The sequence below is a fragment of the Aythya marila genome, assembly GCF_965140915.1.
Source record: "Aythya marila genome assembly, chromosome: 2".
Classification (NCBI taxonomy): Eukaryota; Metazoa; Chordata; class Aves; order Anseriformes; family Anatidae; genus Aythya; species Aythya marila.
The window spans coordinates 129504440-129526768 of NC_139043.1; the positions used below are offsets into that span (position 1 = coordinate 129504440).

At 41.0% G+C, this 22329-nt stretch overlaps 1 protein-coding gene across 1 annotated transcript; it reads left to right on the forward strand.

Moving 5' to 3' along the window:
• Nucleotides 1-742: 742 nt before the first annotated feature.
• LOC309874901 (carbonic anhydrase 2) lies at nucleotides 743-18864 on the forward strand. Its single transcript, XM_082753645.1, has 7 exons — nucleotides 743-902; nucleotides 1342-1539; nucleotides 12162-12280; nucleotides 13183-13275; nucleotides 14043-14105; nucleotides 15048-15203; nucleotides 17468-18864. Exons 1-7 carry the CDS (start codon nucleotides 869-871, stop codon nucleotides 17585-17587), a joined length of 783 nt encoding a protein of 260 aa, XP_082609771.1. The 5' UTR covers nucleotides 743-868; the 3' UTR covers nucleotides 17588-18864.
• The last annotated feature ends 3465 nt before the right edge of the window (nucleotides 18865-22329 follow it).

Below are 22329 nucleotides of genomic sequence, written 5' to 3' on the forward strand. Positions count from 1 at the left end.
GGCTGCCGAGGTCTGATCCTTCCAGTGCCCCGATAAAACAGGGCAGCGTTGCGCAATATAAAACCATTTAAAATATGCATTGCTCAATCTTCTCACACGTCCACCCGCGTGGGAGCGGTGCCCGAACCCCTCTCGCACCGAGCCGGTGCTTCCTAAATGCTCCTCAGGAACTGAGCACACGCGCAGCTCCACCTGCCTTCCCCGAGCACCACGACAAGAACACTCTCTCCCAAGTAAGGATCAACGCCTCCCCCTTTCCTCCCGCACGCCACCACCGCTCCAAACCCCGGCACCCCCTTGCACAGCGGGCACCGAGGAGGCGACGAGCCTGGCAGGGCCCCCACACGGCAGGGCCACCGCCGCGTGTCCCCGTGTCCCCCCCCAGCGGCCGCCGCCGCCCGCGCCGCCCTTCCCTCAGCCCCCGGCAGGGAGCAGCAGGGGGCCGCGGGCCGGGCACGGCGAGGCACCGGGGAGGCACAGCGAGGCGCACGGGGGCACGCTCCGGCTCCCGGTGCCCTGGACCTCTCGCAAGGGCAGCGGCCAGGCACGGGCGGGCTCTCCGCAGGTGCGGGCGCCATGCGGGGCTCAGCCGCCCCGCGCTGCCTCAAGCCGGGCCGGAGCGCTCCCGGCCGAGCCGGGCCGTACCGGGCCGGGCCCGGCGCGGCTCCGCGGGCGCGGATTATAAGGGGCCCGCTCTCTCCGCCCCCGAGCCCGGTCTCCCTCCGCCCCCGCCCGCGCTCCCCACCCCTTCCTCCGTCCGCGGAGAAGGGCATGGAGTTGGCGGGAGCCTATAAAAGCCCCTGAGAGCCCCGCCGCCCGCACGGCGCTGCGGCAGCCAGGGCGCATCGAGGCGGCGGGGGGGGGCACCATGTCCCACCACTGGGGATACGGCAGCCACGACGGTGAGTGAGCCGCGGCCGTCCCGCTGGGCTGGCACCTGCCTCCCCGAGCGGCAGCGAGCGCTTTTTATTTGTTTTTCTCCTTCCTTTTTTTTAATTTTCTCTTTTAACCTTGAGATGCCACCTGCGCTCGGGCAGCGAGCCAAGCGCGCCCCGCGGTTCGCCTGGAGCATCCTCAGAGCTCCCAGCGCTGTGCCCGTGCTTGGGTACCTAGGGGGGCTCTGCAAGGCGCCCCGGGAAGACCCCGGCATCCCCCCTCCGAGGCTCGGGGGCTGTCAGGTCCCCGCCTCGGTCCCCAGGTGGGATTTCCCCTCAGCTCCTTCGCGAGCACCCCCCAGATAGTGCGTTGTTAAAGCGCCGAGGTTTGTCCAGGTGTGGGTGTCCCTTGCATCCCCTGAGCTTCGTGGCCGTGCCCACCGAGCCGCTTTGTGCTGTCCCGCAGGACCCGCTCACTGGCACGAGCACTTCCCCATCGCCAATGGAGAGCGCCAGTCGCCCATCGCTATCAGCAGCAAGTCCGCCAGGTACGACGCCTCGCTGAAGCCTCTCAGCTTCAGTTATGATGCCGGCACTGCCAAAAGCATCGTCAACAACGGGCACTCCTTCAACGTGGAGTTCGACGACTCTTCCGACAAGTCAGGTGAGACCTCGTCGTTGTGTGTGTGCAGGGGTAGGGGTGGGAGAAACAGACACTAACACTGCTACTAACGCTAAAACTAAAATACCTGCTGAGGCCACAAGGGTTTTTTTCAAAGACAAAAAGGTACCAAGGTCAGGATTCAACCCTGAAGCATTCAGCATCCCGCACTGGAGGAAAACTGAACTCCTGTTAGAAGAAAACTAAGTCTGTCTTGGTGATTTTTAGCTGCCCTGCTCTAAACTCCAGAGAAGTGAATTGCTTTCTTTTTGTTTAAGTGAGAAATATTTGGATAGAAGCATGGATGTGCAGGGCTAAAAAAATAAATAAATAAAAATTATTTGACAATACCAGATTAAGGCATAGTTTGTTATAAGCTACCAACCAAATGGTTAAAAAGGCAAAATACATCGTAGGAAGAAACTGGCCATAGAATAACAGAGGATTGCAGTTAACAACTTGAAGTAGAAATAGTTTGGAAATAGTTTCTTTGGTTATCAAAATATTATTTCACATTTCTGAAGCCAATGCGCTCCCAGGTTAGTACAGAAACAGAAGAATGATTAGAAAATACCTCTTTGTTCTTATGTAACTCAAACAAGCATTATCCCTGGCATTTCTTGACTCTGGGCTTTCTAGATAAAGTTAATATGTGTATGACACATTCCTACAAAGTTTACTAGGAGGCAGTCCTTCCACAGTGTCTTATAGCTCTGTAGGGTGAATAAAATTAAGCATGGAATCCTGAAAACCTTTTGGCAACATTGTTGAAAGGAACGGCCGTATTGATGGACAAATGAAATCTAAGGCACAGTTGCAACAAGGGTTTTGCAGGGTGTCCATAGTTGTAGTTTTTCAGCTGGCTGAACTTGCAGAAATCGTCACGCTGCTACAGTGAATGTGCCTCTATTTTTAATTTAGACAGCAAAAACAATCCCATTGTAGTCACTGCCTTCTCTAGACACTGCCCGATTTAACTTGCTTGAGCAAATGCCCTATTTTGCTAAACACTTTCTTGGCAATGTCAGTTAGGGAATGGTGCTGAAAACAAATTAAGCATGCCTACAAAACTTTTTTTTTTTTTTTTTTCCAGATAGTGTAATACAAGGGTATAACACATTCAGCGCTGCACTGAGAATTTGACTTTGTATGTTATGATCTTTATACTGAACAGTGTTAGCTGGTCAACAGTGCTTCACAGTTGTATAGATATACATTGGTCTCTATATAAATTTTTCAGAACATCCACATTAATATCTGTATGTTTAATAAAAGCAAAAAAAAAAGTTCTGAATTAGTGTTTATTTTTTCTGAAGCACTGAAGAACTGTAGTTAAAGCACGTGTTTTTGCAGTGTTAGGAGGAATAAGGTAAATGATTCAAAGTAGAAAAAATTGATTCTGTTTTCACATGCAAGTCTGCTCTCGAAGTCATCCTACTCTCACTGAGCCCAAAGGAAGCAGGTTCAGGTCCTCATAGTGTAACAAAACTATTACCTGGTCACTTTGTGCATGCATAGGTTTGGAATGACGGTGAAAATTAGCTTATATCTGGCAACTTCGGAGAAAAAAATGGCAGAAACTTGTATTAAAGAAATGTCTGTAGGAAGAATGCTCTTTATGAGAAGTCAGTGCAGAACCAGAACATCTGTGACAGGGATCCTCTGACAGATAGGCAGTGACACAGCTTTCAGAGTGGGAGGATAGGAGATGCATGTAGAAATATTCTCAGTAGTTCTATTAGTGAATCGTAAACTGAGTGTTTAAAAAGAAAAACAACATTAAACGTATCTCTCTGAATCCAGGTAAGGGTGGATCCTTCAATATCACACTTCGTATTGACAATTATAGTGCATAAAATCTAACTGGCAGCACAGTTATTGGCTTCATTTGTATGCAGTTAACTAGGTAACCTACTTTCTTTACAGAAAATAAAGCTGTCTTTGACTTGACTGTGCTTGATTCACTCCAATTTCTGAATTTTGAGACTAACAGTACAATGATCTCTCAAATTCTTGGTTAGACATTCAACAACAGTCATGATGAGAAATTACATGAAATTATATGATGTTATATCTTACAGGAAGCAATGAGACCAAATCCTGTAAATACTCCCGATAGGCTATAGTGCTTGCTTCCATGAGCTGTCCCGTATGCTGTAAGGAATTATCTGTGGTAGTAGGCGTAAAATGAAGTAATAAGATCATTGTTTGTGTATAATGTTCAACACATGAGTAATAGCACGCAAAGAAGTAGATCCATTCATTAAGAATATTCAGGCACATAACCAATGACACAGAAGTAAAATGAACAGCAGTTCTGTGTATTTAATGTCTTTTTGAAGACTTCTCTTCCGGGGCATGCAAAATTAGTTCTTGTTATAAGAAGTACAGGTAGTAATACTATAGTAACATAGGCAAGACAGCTAAAATGTGTTTGGATAAAACTCCCTGAAAATGGTTGTTACTGATTTCTTTGATTTAGAAAATACTTACTTTGAATACTGTTGATCACAAGTTAAAGTCAAGGAGATACCAGAATATTCAAGACTTCTTTATAGAATATTCCCCCCCCTCCCCCCCCAAAAGAATAAAGCTTGTATATATATTACATACACGTACACACAAGTATGTGTAGCCTGTAGCTTCTGTTTGTATCAATGAGAAATAGGAAGTTTAAAAGGTAAAAAAATTATACTTCTTAAAATATCCCTTTTTACATGCTTTGGCATAAGGATTTAAAAGAAAAAAAAAAAACAACTTTTTAATGCAAAAGATTATGTGTAATTTATGCAACTAATGTATCTTCATGGAAGATGTGTTCCTCTCTGCCCTTTTAGAAGATCTTTACTAATAAGTGGAGCTCTATAGATGTAGCTCTTGATGCAGTTTAAAGTTAACTATCCCTGTGACCTATAAAACTTCCCTTTACAAAGATATTTGAAAAATAAAATGATGTTAAAACCATTTTAGCTTTAGAACCTGACTTTGTTCTACTTTCTTGTTAATTCTCTTAAATACCCTTAGATGTTACTAAGCATGCTTTAAAAAAATCCCTATTCCTAAGCAATTACACACCAACCTTCTATTTCAGTTCTTATAGTACAGCCTTTGAATTTCATGGCTTATGTGACAGCTGTTATATTCCAGAATACAGTTCTAAAGCCTAAGTCAGTTCCTGAAGTGTATTCCCTTCATATTTCACAGCTGCTAGTTGATAGAAATGGTGTATGGAACGTAAACTGACAAGTCAGTATTGCTGTTTTTAAACTTTTTTATTTACTGAAATTCCATGATTTTCTCTTAGTTAAAATCATGTCTTCTATTGTGTTTCTGTGCAGTGTTTTGGAATGGTTTTTGGGCTTGTATGTAGAAAAGAATGAACTTCTGCCTTTGGTTGTTAGTTTCTCTTCTCCTTCTGCTCTTGCAGTTGCTTTCTTAATTCTCATGTCTTGTAATAAGTGTGAAAATTAAAGTATTTGCAGGCATTTGTGATTAAAACTTCTATAATTTTAATTAAAAGCAAAAATTCTATATGTTGCTAGGAGTAAAAGTACAAATTTAGGCCTGTCCACTCTTGTATTCTGGGACTTGGCCATTGGCATATGTGTCAAGCAAATGGTGCTGATAACCACTGAACTATAATATTGCAATTTATTTTAAAAGCTGGATAGCAAAGGAGAGATCTGTCTCATACAGGGTACCTACTTAATGATACTAACTACTTTATATGGTAGTCTGTATCACTTTACTCACCCTAAAAGATAGAAACAAACGGCAACTTCTCAGAGCTGTAAAACCACAGGAAGTGACTTTGCTCAAGAAAGCCTCAAGAGCATAAAAGCATTTGTGTAACATACATATAGCTTGTTCTCAGTAAGTTCTGTGGAAAACTTCTCACAATTCACCTAAAACCTGACATACAAGTGGGAAATGCTCACAGCAATAAGCTCGGTATTCTGTATTTTCTGATCTTGTGTTTGATCTTATGAAAGGAAGAAGTCAATCAAAAGTTATTCTGTAACAAAAATATTAAAATACCGTATCTTAGTTGTAGAACCTGTCAGAAGTTCATTGCAACTATGGTGTAAGCCTCTAAAGACATTACTAAATGTACTAGTCATTTTCACATGTGGACAGCTCTTACTCGTTTCCTCTTCCTTGCTGCTGAGCTAGATATGGATAATACTGAAATCCATGACAGAGTCCCAAGTAAATGTAACACTTTTACAGAAATTCAGTCCTGGTGGAACTTCACAATTATGAAGAGACCTAGGGAAGTGAAACAGTAATGACCTTGGTAGCAGCACCCCTAGAGGGACTCTCAGTGGTTGTAATCAATTACCCAATTCTTCCTATAATGGGCAATATTAATGAGGACACTTCAGTCGTCTTGAATTTTGACTCACTGTAGGCAGATTAATCCATTTTGTTGTATTTGAGTTCAACAGTCAGTGCAGTGGCACAGCTTGGTTGGCAGTGAGGTGCATTGAAAGTTGTGCCTCTGGTGCTCTCTTCCTACACCTCCACCACAGCAGGTAGACTGAGGAAAAAACACGCAGGTCTGCTGCCTTTAAGGCAGAACTCTTAATCAAAGTCACTGCCACTGGTCTATTTTTAGGCTTCCCAGCTCTGAAGATGTAACATTATCCACACCAGAATATATTGCACATTATTGGTATACGGTCACAGGTTGAAACTCCACAATAAAATGTGGGCTAAGCAATGTCCTAACCCATCTGAATCATAAATCGGGGAACTGATTACTTATAGCTCTAGGGGACTGTTTTCAGACAGCTGCTTATGTGTCGTAAGTATCTTTGTGCATTGCTTGACGAGGAAGTCAGAGGTCCCAGAAGGTGTGTGATCATTAAGGCATTCTCTGTTCAACTGCTGTTGCTAGAAGCTGCAAAGCCTAAGCAAGCAGGTGACTTGAGTATAGCTCTTGCGCTTCAGGGAACTGAAAAGGAAGATGAGAGGGCTTGAGGTCAGCCCTGCTGGATTCAGGACTTCATTTCTTTACAGAGCTCAAAAGTGCCCTTCTTCACTTATACCATTTAAAAAAAAAAAAAAAAAAAAAGCTTTAGAGCAGAAATTTGACATGGCTTATGCATATAGGTATCCTGGCAACTTCTTTCACTTCTTCCAAATGACTCCTCTAAAGGTGTTTCTGTGCAATACCAGGAGAAAACAGTTAACTTAGAAGCTGAGTAAAGGGGGACTGCTGAGTGCATAGAGGCCATGTTCTCCCCTTCCTTGAGTTCACCCATCCTTTGTTACACCCCAAAGTAGTGCGAGCACTGTGTCAATACAAAACTTCCAAAACTGTAAGCAACCTCTGAGAGTGTTACAGTCACTGCCATCAGAAATTAAGTCAATTGTTACTCTTAAGAGAATCTTAATGCTTCCAACTCAGTACTTTTGAAGTCATTGTCGGCTCATAAGGGGTGACAGGTGAGGACTGAATGCTGATCAAGGGTTCATTACAGCACCTTATGACTCACACAACAATCTCCATTTATGAGTGATATCAGAAATAAATTCCACTGGTCCCTGGGAGCAGTGGATTTCGCTGTGGTTAACAGAAGTGAATACTGAATAGTACCCTTCCTATATTAGGAACAATAAATACATCATATTATGTGAACAGATTATTAATATACCATCTAATTTTTATGTCATGTTTAATATTCACAAGCTGCATCTGTAAATGCACAAATAGCAACTTGTCTTGCCACTACTCCTTAATTCACTATAAGTAGTAAGTGGACGTTTACATTTATGTAGGTATGTATGCACAAACATTTGGGTGCACACAAACACATTTACACTTAAATGTGCCACAGACTTTCCCACATATCTGTCTCTTTGAATCATGCATACAAAGGGCCTTTTTGAAAGACCTGAAGGGCTGAGGAGGAAAGACAAGAACATAATTGCCGTTGGATGCTTAAGCAGGTCAGAGTCTGGCTGCTACCCAGCCTGTATGAAGTAGTTCAGCTGGGGTGAATCGAAATCACTGAGCAGCTGCTGATACACACGTATGCAGACCTGCTACATTTTGGCAGATGTTTCATTCTGGTCTATCTCCCTGGAACATCCTCGCTGCCTTATCAGGCTAACCCTCTAGCAAGGTCAGAGCAGGGTTTTTCTTAGGAGATACCAATTACGTAGGTTTTCTCTTGGTGAAGAGTATTACAGATATATCTGCAAGTATGATCCTTACAGTTACGTCCTGTCTTACTCTCCAGCTTGCCATGATATAGTGTCCTAGGAGGACTGTTTGAAAGAGATAACGTAAAGAAGGAAACATCTCAGAAAATGTGATGTTCTGCACTCCACGTTTCATAGAAGTGACAGCTCACCCCAACTGAACTCTCCAGTCTGTCAGATGGGGAAGCCCATCCTTGCATAAGAGCACAAGGCTAATCCCTGAGCATCCTCGTAAGAGCCTTTTTTGTGCCATTAATAGTGCATGGTGCTCAAGATTATTTTTTTCTCAAGTAGTGCTGCTTCTACTTTATCTCTGCAGGGTCTAGCATAGAGATTTTCTAGCACAGAGATGTCTTCATATACACAAATGCCTACAGAACATTAACATTAATGTATGTGCGGTGCATGAATTTATATGAGCATATGCGTACAATGCCATATACATGTGCACATCTATTGTAGGCTGGTACAAAGTCATGGCTTTCTTTATACCAAAGCAGTGTGTTTGCAAGTGGGTTGTCCTCAAAGGTAGATGTTGTAACTGTCCTGCTGCTATGTTCTTGTTTCGTGGTATCTCAGTAAGAGCTTAACTTCTTAAGTTAAGCTTAACTTAACACATCCACATCCATCATGCTTTAGTGGAAGAAATTTTGTTGTCAATGATTTCCACGTGAAGAACACTTTCTCATTCTGTATTTTCTCCGAATGACAAACTTCAGGGTAGCATTTTTTCTTATTACACTAAACTGTACAGTAGGAGGGAATTCATTCTGACTCATGAAACAATCTTGAGTTCAGCCATTTATATTACCTCTTTGACAAGTTTATTGCCTTAATGAGATTTATGAGTCTCCTGTTCTGTTACATCCCTATACAGGGAGGTAACTACAGCAACAGTAATTCCACAGTATTCCTGCAAAACTTAACACGTGGCTGCTGCCACTTCCTGGAGGGGAAAAAAAAAGAGAAGCGGTTCACAGTATTTTTTTACAAAGCCATACTGTTCTACATGGAAAAAGTAACTACCCTGTGTCTCACCTTTAAGCACAACAGAGAAATTGTGTAGCCTCAGTAAACAGCTGCCCCATGTGCAACACAATGCCCCCTTGATTTCTGTGCATTTCCAATATCCTATAACCATGTAATGGAGACAGACATAGTTCACCTTTATCCAAGAAACCCCACAGACACTAATAGCACAGTTCATGTGGTTGTTTAACTTCCCAAATTAGCTCTGCTAATACTTATTTTCACCTAATTTAGATAATGTTATGAGATCATTTAATAAGAGTGCAATATAATTGCTGGATGTTACTAGTATAATTTCTTCAGTAAATGGTAGAAGGTTGAAATCATAGTTACTATTTCTTAATCTAAGCGAACTGGCTCCAAATTTATGTCACTGCACCATTTCAAATAACTGTCAAATAGAAGAAAAGCTGCATTTTCAAGCTGTTACCTCTTATATTGCTGCTATGTCTGTGGAAACCAGGTTACTGATGTAGATTTTGTTGAGAATGATGAAGCTTTAAGAAAAGACAGCACCAGGTCAGCTGGTGCTGTCTTCACTCTGCATCTGAAGCTATGCTATATAACAAAAGAGAGCATAGCTGCATGTGTATTTCCAGGATGGTTTTGAGTAGTACTGATTTCAAAAGGAAGAAGCTAATGCTCAGGGGCTCGACTGTGGACAAACTTTTCCCATCCTACGAAAAAGGAGATGGAAAGGTTATACATGTACATCTGTCTTCAGTGGGGCCTGAATCAATGTTAATGTCACATGAGATAGGGATAGGAAAGTTCCCAGATGCTGTTCAGGTTCTTGAGGTTTTGCTTTCCAAAAGCTGGTAACATTTATTCATGGTTAAAAACATTTGCACTAGAAAAAAATGAAGTTCCAACATTTCTATTTTGCATTTTAAGTTTAAATTTTGCTTCCTTGGAAAGGCTGGAGAATATTAAGGAAAAATAATAACTGTTTAATGGAGGATAGAACAAGAAGAGCTGTTGTGTAATTAAGCCTGATGAATTTGTATTCGTTCCCACTAATCTAATTATTACTTTCTTTGAATGCTCTGCTGTGAGTCAAAATAAGCTAGTGCTGGATTTGAGAACCACAGAATGAGAAAAGTAAGCAAAAACCACGAGATTTTTTTGCATCCTTTGAGTTTTATGAAATGATAGCAAACTTTATGTAGAAATAACACTGCAAATGGATTTAAGACAATTGCATGGTTCTGCTCTTCAGCATGCTTTCCATTGATTAATAATGGCAGATTAACCTGTGCTGCACTAGTGCTTTCTGAGGTTCAGGAATGGTGAAACCTCGGTCCATTTGTATCTGCAACAAGCCACAAGTCCATTAGCCAAAGGAACTGAAACTGAAACCCCATGGCATTGTCTTTTAATGAAACATGATATTGTGTGGATTAAATGATTTTGCATTTGTAAAGACATAGCAACTGATTGCTTCATTTCAAAGTGGAACTAACACACATTCACAGTGGCTGTTCTGAAAAAAAAAAACACAAAAACAACAACAACAACAACAAAAAACTATTAAAACCCAACATCTGTTCTGATTTGTAGTACTGTGTCTGAATCAGTTATGCTTTGTGGCAATTAGCACATGCAGAAACACAGAAGTAGAATAAAATATGTGCCTATTCAATTACTTCAAGTAGCCATTCCTCTTCGTATCACGTAGCTTGGCGGTAGTAGGGTAACTCTTGGTCTGCTGGCTGTTCAGCATTGGTTACAGTATCTGAAATTACAAGGACTGCATCGGAACATATATTCACATTTTTCAAACAGAAATGCATGTTGGCAGACTTCTAAATGTATTTGCCAAAGACGGAGCCCCAGGCAAATGCTAAATTTGTCCACTGAAACAAATTTTGCATGTGTAATGCACACAAGTGGAAACTAATGTGTTTCATACATTTTACGTTTGATTTTCCTGTATTCCAGATTTTTAGTCAAATCCTTCTCACCACTTTGAGCTCCCCCATTGCCAAGTAGCCACGGGTATGTTTGTCCATGCTTGCGTATAATCAGAATTATTCAAACCTGAACAGACAGTGACCTTTCCGTATCTGCATTTGATGTATATTTTCACACATGCACGTGTGATACTTACATGTCTAGACTAATTGCAAACTGAGAGGCAAGCATCTTTACTCCACAGAACCATTTTGTTTGTGGCACGTAAACAGAACACACTTAGATGTAATAACTGATGTCAACACTCTTCTGTCACTCTGTTATTTATATATTTATTTTCTATATTGAAAGATAAATTGATCTCTTAAGATATATAGCATTTCAAATGATGTTTTAAAAATATTTTTGATTTTTCAAATATTAATTCCTCAAAGATTTAATCGTGAATTTGATACTTAGAAAAAACACAAACCAGTGTGAGATCTTGCTCTAATAACTTAGATAAATAGCTCTATTGAACAGAACTATTTGCTATTGTTTTGTGCTCTGTGTTGCACTGGAGGAGACATTGTCTGTGCCTTGAGCATTTGGCAGTAGTGGGGCTCGATCCTGCATATCATAATGGTGGTTGGTCACAGTTTAAGTAGAGGTTAAAACTAACGAGCAGAATAAGGGTGCCCAGGGGAACTTGCTCCTGTATAATTGAATGTGTGGCTGGGCACTCCACTTACCTCAGTCACGTAGCAAGAATAATGACAAATCATGGAGAGCATACGTTAATGCCTAATTTCCAAACCCTATTTTAAAAAATTGGCCTCTGCAGGTGTTGCCATTCTCAGCACCATTTTTTAAACTCACTCTCAAGGAGTAAAAGATGGGATAGACGAGAGATTTCAAAGTCACATCTCTGCAATTCCTTGCACTGTGCCCAGTGCTTTACCTTGCTGCATCCCACAGCTAACAGGTGTGAGGGTTTAATTTGGAGCCAAAAGCTTTTTATTCAATCCAATTCACCACAGGATTTGCAGGATTTGCCTAAATGGATAAAGAGCCCAAAATAAAGGGACCAAGGACATTAGTAAGTAAAAGATGAAAGCATAGCTGAAGACCAAATCATAAAATAAATCTATGTAGGGCACTTACAATGGCTAGTCTTTGGACCTTTGCTTGGATTTTTTCTTTGGTGACAGAAAAGTTACATCCTTAGCTCTTCCCCCGTCACCTGTAATATTAGCATGCCTATTAAATTGCTGATGAGACTCACTATAAAGTCACTTCTGGTTTTATATGTTTATTACTGATTTTGGCTTTTTGCAGCAGTGTGCCATTGAAGATGATCTGGAGTAGCATGGCAGCATGCAGAGCAATAAACTGTAATTTACTTGGAAGATTTGAGATGGATTTTCCTCTTTGAAGTGAGACCTGACAGCAAAGGTTATGGGAGATGCTAACAGAGTCCCTTTGCTTTGCAGTGCTGCAAGGGGGAGCGCTGGATGGAGTCTACAGGCTGGTGCAGTTTCATATTCACTGGGGTTCCTGTGAGGGCCAAGGGTCTGAGCACACTGTGGATGGTGTGAAATATGATGCGGAGGTAGGACATGCTTTGCCTTTCCAGTCTTTTGTGTGTAATGAGCATGGTGGTAGCAGCAGCTCTGCAAACCTTCAAAGGGCAAGAAACTGTGGGGGTTACCATAAAAGATTTTGGTACAGTGCTGCTCCAGGAACTGAACATAACTGTGATTTGCATTGATAGATAGAGGAAATGGCTCCACAAATTTATCAGCTTTGCTGCTTTTTGATAAGAGTCGGTTTATTCTTACCTAAAAAAATGTCACCATTGCCTCACATCTGTTCACAGTACCATAACTACTTGCTCAACTTGAGTTGCAGTTATGGGGAGACAGACAGATGTACTTCAATTAGAAATAATGTTGAAATAAAAAAGAAAAGAACATCCTGGCTAACATGACCTGGAGATTCTTTTAATACTCTTTTCAAAGACTTTCCATGACAGGGCAGGATGATATTTTTTAAAAAAATCAAGAGTGGAGGTCAGATCTGTAATTAATGTCTGTTCTGTCCTGACACTGGACAATCATGTCTTTGATAAGAAGTCCAGAATACATAGCTACATCGAAAGTACTATATCAAAATCCTGCAGGCTGCATGCAGGAAAAACTAATTCTGAAGATAACGGGAATTTTACCAGACTAAAAGCAGAAAGATACAGCCCAGAGTTTGCATTTAAAACTCATCTGGGAATAAAAGTCAGAAGCAAAGTAAAATGTATGACAGAAATCTCTTTGCATAAATGAAACTTCAAAGTTAATGAATGATTCAACAAATTCTTAACTGTACACAAAAGTTTTAAATCTCAGCAGTAAAACACCATCTGCTCTTAATGTTTAATAAATTACTTCCCTGCATGCTCATTTGTAAAGTATTATGGATGGAATCTAATTTTCATAGTGCTTCTTGTTTTCTTGCTCCTAGCTTCATATTGTTCACTGGAATGTAAAATATGGAAAATTTGCTGAAGCTGTGAAGCATCCGGATGGTTTGGCTGTAGTGGGCATCTTCATGAAGGTTAGTTAGACTTATTTTTTCCTATTATTTGGATTAGTCCAGGATGTTCACTGGTCCAGGTGGACCCAAGAGCCTAAAATACAGAGTAAGGCAGCATTATGCTATGCCACGTAAGCCCAGAACAGACTAGATGGTACTCCAAATTCTTGGTTTTCTGTACATATGAAAATTGTACGCCTACAGTGGAGTATGACTGCCATCCATAGCTGTGGCAACCCTCCAGCAGCATGCTAGCCTCCATCATGACAGTGACACTGCCATAACCCTGTCAGAGAAAGATGATATGCATAACTGACTCAGTAATATATGTATGAATCTGCGGTATGACCAGCTTAAATAGCATCTATTTTCTTTTTACTGCTATTGTTAAACATCCAGAGCATTTTTACTCAGCTGAATTGTCTTCATAGCTAATTGAAGAAGGTGATTGTGACCCAGCAGTGTGCACTCTGTCCTGGCTTCACTCTTCTATTACGAGGGTGACTTATGTGAAAAAAGAACAGCTCAAGTCCAAAAATAGACCACATACTGTAAAAGAAAATAACTTTATTCTGTCCGGTGTCCTTGGCTGACCCATTTGTGCTGCCTGTCAACTGGAATGATTTTACAGAGACAGTTCCAGTCACTTTTGCTATAATACTCCTGTTATGTAATGAAATGGTGCTATGAAAATGTGCTACAAAATGTTTCCTTGAGAATTGTAACAGATAACTGAAAGTGTCATGAGACTGCATGGTTACTTTTTTTTCATATGGTTTCTATTACAGGTAGGGAACGCCAAACCTGAAATACAGAAAGTTGTTGATGCTCTGAACTCCATTCAAACCAAGGTAATATATGTTGTCTTGGACGCCACCAGTCACAACTGTATGATCCTCACAATTGTATGATCCAGAAAATGGACTTCTGGATCAGTTTACTTCTTCCCAGTGGATCGGTTCACTTTTTTCCAGTCCACTGCATATATGGGAGTAAAATAAACCTTCATGCCATCAGCATGGATGCTCCTGTAATCCTAAATGCAAAAGAGATTCAAACTAAGTTATGATAAAGGACAGATAATACTAGAAACCGTGATCATTTTTTTTATCTCCGTGAATCCATTTTCTGTCTTTTCATCAGTATTTAAACCTATAGGGTAGGATTCGTCTTCCAGATGCAAATTTTTATCAGGATAAAACTCTCAGGAAAAAAAAGCCTTTCTGTATTTTAATTACTATGAAGCACATATGTGGTCTTAATGAGCAAGTAATGAGTAACTAAAGGTATTTATTGAGTAAATAGGTACCTTCATAATGGGTTAAGACCTTTGCCAATGAGATATGTGGACAGGAAAGGCAGAACGAGACTACACTGAAATCTTAGTTATCAGGCTCCCTTTGACGTAAACGGATGTTGCCATTTACTTTAGTGGACACTCCAACAGGTTTCCCAGTTTCTGTTTTTCCAGTAGCATCAGTGTCCATGGTATCTGAAATCTCATTGTTACTTCAAGCAGGGACAGATCATATCTCTAAAGGAAAAGGCCGTTAAGTTCAACATTTGAGATACTGAACTGTCTTGATAGTTTTAAAAAATGAGATAGTGCTGAAATACAGACTCCTGGTACATAATTCCAAGTGTACTGTAAGAAGCACTCAACACTGTATGCTAAACTCCATTTCTCCCTTTCTCCAAATATGTAGCTTCTGTAGAAGACTTTACAATGACAAGCTTGGTGGGAGTATGTTGTCTCTCCCTTGACAATAGCCTGCCTACTTTCCTTATTGTAGGGCAAGCAAGCTTCTTTCACAAACTTTGACCCTACTGGACTACTTCCTGCATGTCGAGACTACTGGACATACCCTGGCTCCCTGACCACTCCACCACTGCTTGAATGTGTGATCTGGCATGTTCTGAAGGAGCCCATCACTGTCAGCCCTGAGCAGGTAGGTCTCCAGGGGACTGTGCCAATAGGTGTGTACTGACTGGTATCGTATCAATTGCTTTGGTTCAGCTGTCAAAGTGATCTTTGAAATGGCAGTTTATGCTACTGCAGAGCTATGCAGGCTAGTAGCTAGTATCGCATGTCAAAAATATATATCTGAGCTGGTTATGCTCTTCTGGCAAGCTCTACTATGTGTGGAATTAGAGGAAGATGTAAAATGTAAGGTTGTCCTCCATTTGAACACAGTCCAGGCAAAATGTGAGGGGTTTTAAAAATTAAATCAGGTTGGAGCTGCCATGTGGTAAAAAAAAAAATAAAAAAAATCTAGGAAAAGCGTAGGATGCATGAGAGGACTGGTTACACATGCAGAGTAAGTCTAGCATGTGTTGTGAGCATCAGCAAGTTTGCTGCACACGCAGTTACCTATTTAATTGTGCTTGCCCTGAAAATACTGGGTTTACCAAGCATCTGAAGAGCATTTATTCTGCATTTGCAGTCACACACTGTAGATCTGTAGTTAGTCTGTAGATCTTTGAGATCTTCCAGCAATTCCAGGATACACAAAACTGATTTTAAAAGGACTATTCATCACAGAACAGACTGGGAAATCCCACGCAGAATTGTGACAATCCTAACAAAACTGCCTTGTTTGGAAGAGAGAAGACTTGCAGATTCCAAAGTCTGCTGTCTGAAAAAATCCCATTTTCTGTTGTGCAGCTTGAAGAGGATAGAACCTTCCTAGTGGGAAAGAGCTTATGCAGATTAAATCACTCCTGGCCCTAGCTTTCTGCACCATCCATTAATGAAATTACTTAGAGGCAAGATTCTATCCTCGGGTTTGCATCTGTGTGCTTGGAAGATATAAATAGAATCTGGAGCCTATAAATATAAGCTAGCCCCGAAGGGTTTTAGTTTACCCTTCAAACTTTTAAATCCCTTTTATGAATGGCACCCATGCTAAAACTATACACATAATTCTAGGAGTTTTATTTAGCTGACATGAAAAAAGTGCAACTGATCTGTTGGGATATAACATGATAAAAGATAGAATACACAACAAGGAAGAACTATTGGAAATAGTAATTGTAGCAATGGTTACTATTAATAAACTGCAACTTTTAAGGTGACGCTGTTTGATTATTTTAAACTATTGATATTGATGATCCAAGGCTTGCAAATATGGTTTTATTATAGGGCAGGAGCACATACACCAAAATAAAGTTGTTTTTCCTACTACACCTACTTCCACCACCTACAAGTGGTAAACGACACCACTTGTTTCTCCCACACAGACCCCTTCATATTACAATCGACATTTCAAAGATGAATTTGAGATCAAAACAGTGCGTGTGGCAGCTTGCCTTTTCATTACAAAACTGATCAAAACAAGAAACCATAAAGCAAAGTACACGAGTGTACACATGAGTCCATTATCATTTGCTGCAGTGATGGTTCCTGGTAGATGCTGAGTTCTGAACTTCATTCCTGTTGGGTCCTGAAAGTAAAGGCCTCCTGGGCTGGTCACTGCCTGGGGTCTGCTCTATAAAGGAAAGCCTGATTTGGAGTCTGACTCATACAAAATCTCTCCTACATATTTCTGTCAGCAGTTCCAGTTGGCTTGTGAGATTACATTTGGGGCAGGTTCTTATTTTGACAGTCTTTTAAGTAGTTTTGGATATGGTTGCTTAGACATCAAGGTGCTTTTATTACGTTGCACTATGCAAACACCAATTTCAGTTTAGCACAAGCACCTTTACTCTAAGACATTGCAGTTTGCTCCTGTTGATGTGGAACAGTTTCCCTTCTCACAGTATTTGAAAATCAAGATATCTTGAATGAATTTGGTTGTTTTAATTTGTACCTAAGGATAAGGATAATTTTTGTTTGTTTGTTTTTAAATATCAAGCAGGCAAAGCAATTCAGCTTTCAGAAGAGCTGAAACAGTACAACTTTCAAAGGGCTATGAAATGGTTTCAATTCAGATGTAGACCAAGGACAAACAGCTCTTTGTGCACAGAGTTCTGAAAACATGTGCCCTAGGTCTTTGTTTTCTGCACCACCTTAGTTCTTTTTAGGATATTCTGTTGACAGGAGAGCCTGTGTTGGGCAGGAAATAGTGTGGATGACATGCAAAGATGTCAACTCTAGACCATTATGGGTAATGAAACTTTGAATTGGATCTCTGGCTCAGGCCCATGGTGTATAGTTCAGGTAGTCCTGCTGAAACAAGTATGCATTTGAGAATGTTTGTGCCTTTTTCCACAGATGTGCAAACTCCGTGGCCTTTGCTTCAATGCTGAGAATGAGCCCGTGTGCCACATGGTGGACAACTGGCGCCCATGTCAGCCCTTGAAGAGCAGAGAAGTCAGAGCTTCCTTCCAGTAACCTCAGCGCTCAGTGTGTTAGGAATTGCTGTGTTTGTGAGGAACCCTTTTTGCTAAGCACAAATCAAACCTTTGCCATGTGTGCCCTGGCAACATCTTGTCTCCCAGGTCCATTCTTTCTTTCGCTCTGCATCTAAAATGCCAGCTAATGAAATGTGAAAGGTTCTTGGCCAAACAGGAATAGATTCTTTATGTGTGGGGCTGTGGGAAGCCTGGGGGTGGGCTGTGTGCATTTTGATGAGTTACTGTGACTGACAACTTTGGTATTACAATACATTGGCTGTTTGGGAGAGCATATGGTGATAGAAAAATAAGCCATTCTAAGAAACCTCATCCACAGGTGTGGTAGTACACATAACTAATGATAACTTGAAGCTTTGTCAAAAGCACAGGAATACAGAACATAAGTATGTTTTAGGAAAAAAAAAGTATATTGAGGAAGAAAAGTAAAATGAATATTGAGAACTAGATTTAGATTTTAAGCAACTGACATGTAAATATTTTTAAGACCGTTTTACATTTTTACCCATGCTATCAACAACATTATGTCTTAATGGTAGTATGTTGAATTTTTTAATTAAAAATGTCCTAAATTAAGTATTATCTTTAAAAATTGTTATTACCATAGAATACAAAGTATCTTTTCATTGAAATAATATATGCTCTAATTTAAAGAGGGAAATAATAATGTATTTTAGATAACTTCTCTAATAAATCTATACTTATATTTTTGCTTCCAATCTGTTATTTTAATTCAGAAAAGGAGTTACTAATCTGTTCACACCATTGCATATTAAACATAATTAATAAACATATAGTATATCAAGAATGAGTTTCAATGGTACTGGATGTTAGGACATTTTCTCTAAGTAGCTGTCTGGTAGACAGCAGAAGGAAGTAGTAGTTTTGAGCCACCACTACAAACTTTAATTGAAGTTGACCAAGTAGTAAAAGATCCTCTCACAAGAATTATGAGCAAAATCATACTGCAGAACAGGCTTCTCCCTAACTGGTTGCATAAATGTTGCTGCCCTTATGTGACAGCAACAAAACAAAGAGTCATATATTTATGCAGAACATCAACACAATACTTTTCTCTAACAAAACCAAATTGTTTCAAGACTGCATCCCCAGAGTTTGCTTTTTAGCCTCACAGTACCGTATGTGAATGATTTCAACAGAAGAATTTTCAACAGGAAAACTGCTGAGTAAGACAATAGCTTCCAATAACTTCCATTGATGTATCAGCTGAGTTCTTTTGATGTCATGAACACACACGTATGCAATAAATACCTAAGTGTAAATCTGGTCTAAATACATAGGATCCGAGCAATACTGTACGGGGCTATTCTCCTTTTCAGGCTTCTGGCCATTGAGAAAGAAGGCATCTTCAAAACTAATCTGACTGGATTCTGTTACTAGTTTCTAAGACAATTTATTGATGAGCTTCCTATCACATCAGGGATAACTTTATAATTTTTAAGATATCAGATGGGAAGGCGAGGTCTCCAAGCAGCTATGATCTTAAGGAATTGAGATGGGGATGAAACTTTCTCAGAGTGCATCCAAAAATCTTCAGAAAATTCTGCCAAATTTCCCTCCTTGAAATGCTTTCCTATTTAAAAACAACAACAACCAATCCCACCCCACCTCCCCTCCAAAAAAAAAAAAAAAACAAAAAAAAACAACACACCAGAGAAACAATATTGCTCTTCTCGATAGGTCATTTGTTCTATGTTCAGCTTTTCTGAATGTAGCTCTGCAGGTACTTGTCTCTTCCAAGCACAGCTATGTTGAGTAATTGAAATTTTTTGTGTTCAGTGGTTTGAATACCTTTCTGACTGTCACCCAGATTTTTGAGTACTATACTTGTGTCCCTTAAAAATGCAGGGGACATTACACCTCTAAAAATTAGAATTTTAGATCCAACACATTCTGTTTTAAAGCTGCTGAAGCAAGCTGATAGGAAACAGAATCACAAAATTACAGAATCATATTAAGGTTGAGGTTGGAAGAGACATTTGGAGGTCATCTGGTCCAACCCCCCTGTTTAAGCAGGGTCACCCAGAGCAGGTTTCCCAGACCTGTGTCCATACAGCTTTGGAGTATGTATGGATGGAGACATATGGGCTTATGACCCACTTATTTCAGCAATTTTGCTGAAACTGCAGCAAAGTGCTTTTTTTGCTGTCACAAACGCTAACTTCCCGTTTTCCTGGAATTGTGCATGACAGAACTTGCACTCAGAGATGGCAACCCTACTCTCTGCATAAGGACTACATGTTATGGCATTTCCAACATTAAAAAACAAAATGTACAAGCCTCAGAGATTCAAATTTGAACCCGTATCCTGACAACTGCGATATCCTAACTGGTAGGTAATAAAGCTTTCTGAGAGGTGGTATTCTCAGTGGTACCTGTACAACTTAAATAGGCCGGTGCATGACAATGAATGTGAACTTCTGCCTAATGGCTAGGGTAAAAATCTGGAAACGAAGTTCTAACAAATGCTGAAATTACAAAAATAAATCATAGAATCATGGAATCATAGAATGGTTTGAGTTGGAAAGGACCTTAAAGATCACCTAATTTCAACCCCCTGCCATGGGCAGGGACACCTCCCATCAGACCAGGTTGCTCAAAGCCCCATCCAGCCTGGCCTTGAACACCTCCAGGGATGGGGCATCCACAGCTTCTCTGGGCAACTGTTGCCTTTGCCAGTGCCTCACCACCCTCTGAGTGAAGGATTCTTCCTTACATCTAATCTAACTTTACCCTCTTTTAGTTTAAAGCCATTGCCTTTTGTCCTATCACTACACTCCCTGAGAAAGAGTGCCACCCCAGCTTTTCTGTAGGCCCCCTTTAGGTACTGGAAGGCTGCAATGAGGTCTCCCCAGAGCCTTCTCTTTTCCACGGTGAACAACCCAAACTCCCTCAGCCTGTCTTGATAGGAGTGGTGCTCCAGCCCTCTGAACATCCCTGTGACCTTCCTCTGGACTTGCCCTAATACTTCCATGTCCTTCATGTGCTGGGGGCCCCAGAGCTGAATGCAGGACTGCAGGTGAAGTCTCACAAGAGCAGAGCAGAGGGGGACAATCACCTCCCTCGACCCACTGGAAACACTGCTTTTAATGCAGCCCAGAATGCAGTTGGCTTTCTGGGCTGCAAGCACACATTGCTGGCTCATGTTGATGTTCTTACCAACCAGCACCCCCAGGTCCTTCTCAGGGCTGTTCTCAATCCATTCTCTACCCAGCCTGCATTTGTGCTTGGAATTGCTGCAATCTACATGCAGGACCTTGCTCTTGGCCTCGTAAATCTTTGAGAGGTTTGCACAGGCCTAATTCTGAAGCCTGTCCAGGTCCCTCTGGATGGCATCTCTTCCCTCCAGTGTGTCGACCGCACCACACAGCTTGATGTCACCGGCAAACTTGCTGAGGGTGCACTCAATCCCACTGTTCACATCACCAGCAAAGATGTGAAACGGCACCAGAGTCCCAGTACCAACCTCTGAGGAACACTACTCGTGAAATCATATTTCATACTCAAAGAGTGAGATTATGACTTAAACCACCCCTCTCTTCTCTTGGTGCCAGATGTTACTATGTTAGAAAGTTACTTATTTTTGCATTTTTTGCTTTCACTCCTGAATTTGCACTCTCTTCTGCTGGTTCAGTGAAAATGCCATGCACATACTGAACTACCAAAGGCAAGACAAATGAAGGACCGTCTCAGCTTTGTAAATAGGACATTACTCTGTAGATAACAGGACTAAAACTCCATCTGGAAGAGGACATACTCTAGACATATTGAATTGAAGAAAAAGTGAGATTGCCATCATTGTTCTCTGATGATATTTGGTATGTGGTCCAATGTCATGGCCAGCACCTGTAAGGGGAAAGAGGTCTGCCTCATTTAGTCTAGATAGGATGGCAAGGAATACACTCGGCTCCTCAGCAGTGTCAAGATTCAAGTTGGAGCCTGTGCTGAAGCACATCTGTAGACACAGTGGATTTTTGTTGGTAGAAACAGAGAGCCCTACTTTGTGGCCATTTGTGGAGGCCAGGTGACCCCAGCCAAGGGGCACTAGTTTTAGAATTGGTGTAATGCAACTGAACAAGCTACCTAAAATAATCCACAGCATATGTTTACAGCATATAAATGTTGCTGTGGTGTCTCTTCAGGCCAACGACAGAGTTAAGCCACCTAGCAGTCACTGTACCATTGCAGAGTCGAGAGAAGCAGCCATGTTCCTTGCCCTGATGTTTATACAGTGACAGCCTTAGTCAGATGTTGGGATACCAGACAGCACTTGATAACCACCCACGCTCTTAGCTGTTATAGTGCTATACATCTAAGTATCCCTGTCCCGGCTGGAATTCCAAAATCAGCACTTAGATGCCTTGTAAGTGTTATGGTGAATGTGATTTGCCTCTAACCTAATGATAAGGTGAAAATTGTGAATCCTTGTCTCCATCCTGTAGCAGTTCACTCAGTTGCATAACACATTCTTTGTAACATGGACAGGTATTCCAGCCTCCCCAGAAGGTGTTTTGGCGTGTGTGTGTGCTATTTTTGTTTTATTAATTATTTTGTTTTGTTTTGTTTTGTTTTGTTTTTAATACGTCAGACAAGCAATAATGACAACAGCCATGATTTTATTTAAAATCCTCCTGGAGTCGACCTTTCCACGGGGCTCATAAGAAACTACCCTGAAGAGATGTTGAGGCACAGAAGAGTGTA

Excerpts from the sequence above, each read along its gene's own strand:
- LOC309874901 (XM_082753645.1), top strand. The coding sequence starts at position 869 with ATGTCCCACCACTGGGGATACGGCAGCCACGACG. Across the intron at positions 1,540-12,161 it reads CGACTCTTCCGACAAGTCAG|TGCTGCAAGGGGGAGCGCTG; the intron begins GTGAGACCTCGT and ends TTTGCTTTGCAG. Across the intron at positions 12,281-13,182 it reads GTGTGAAATATGATGCGGAG|CTTCATATTGTTCACTGGAA; the intron begins GTAGGACATGCT and ends TCTTGCTCCTAG.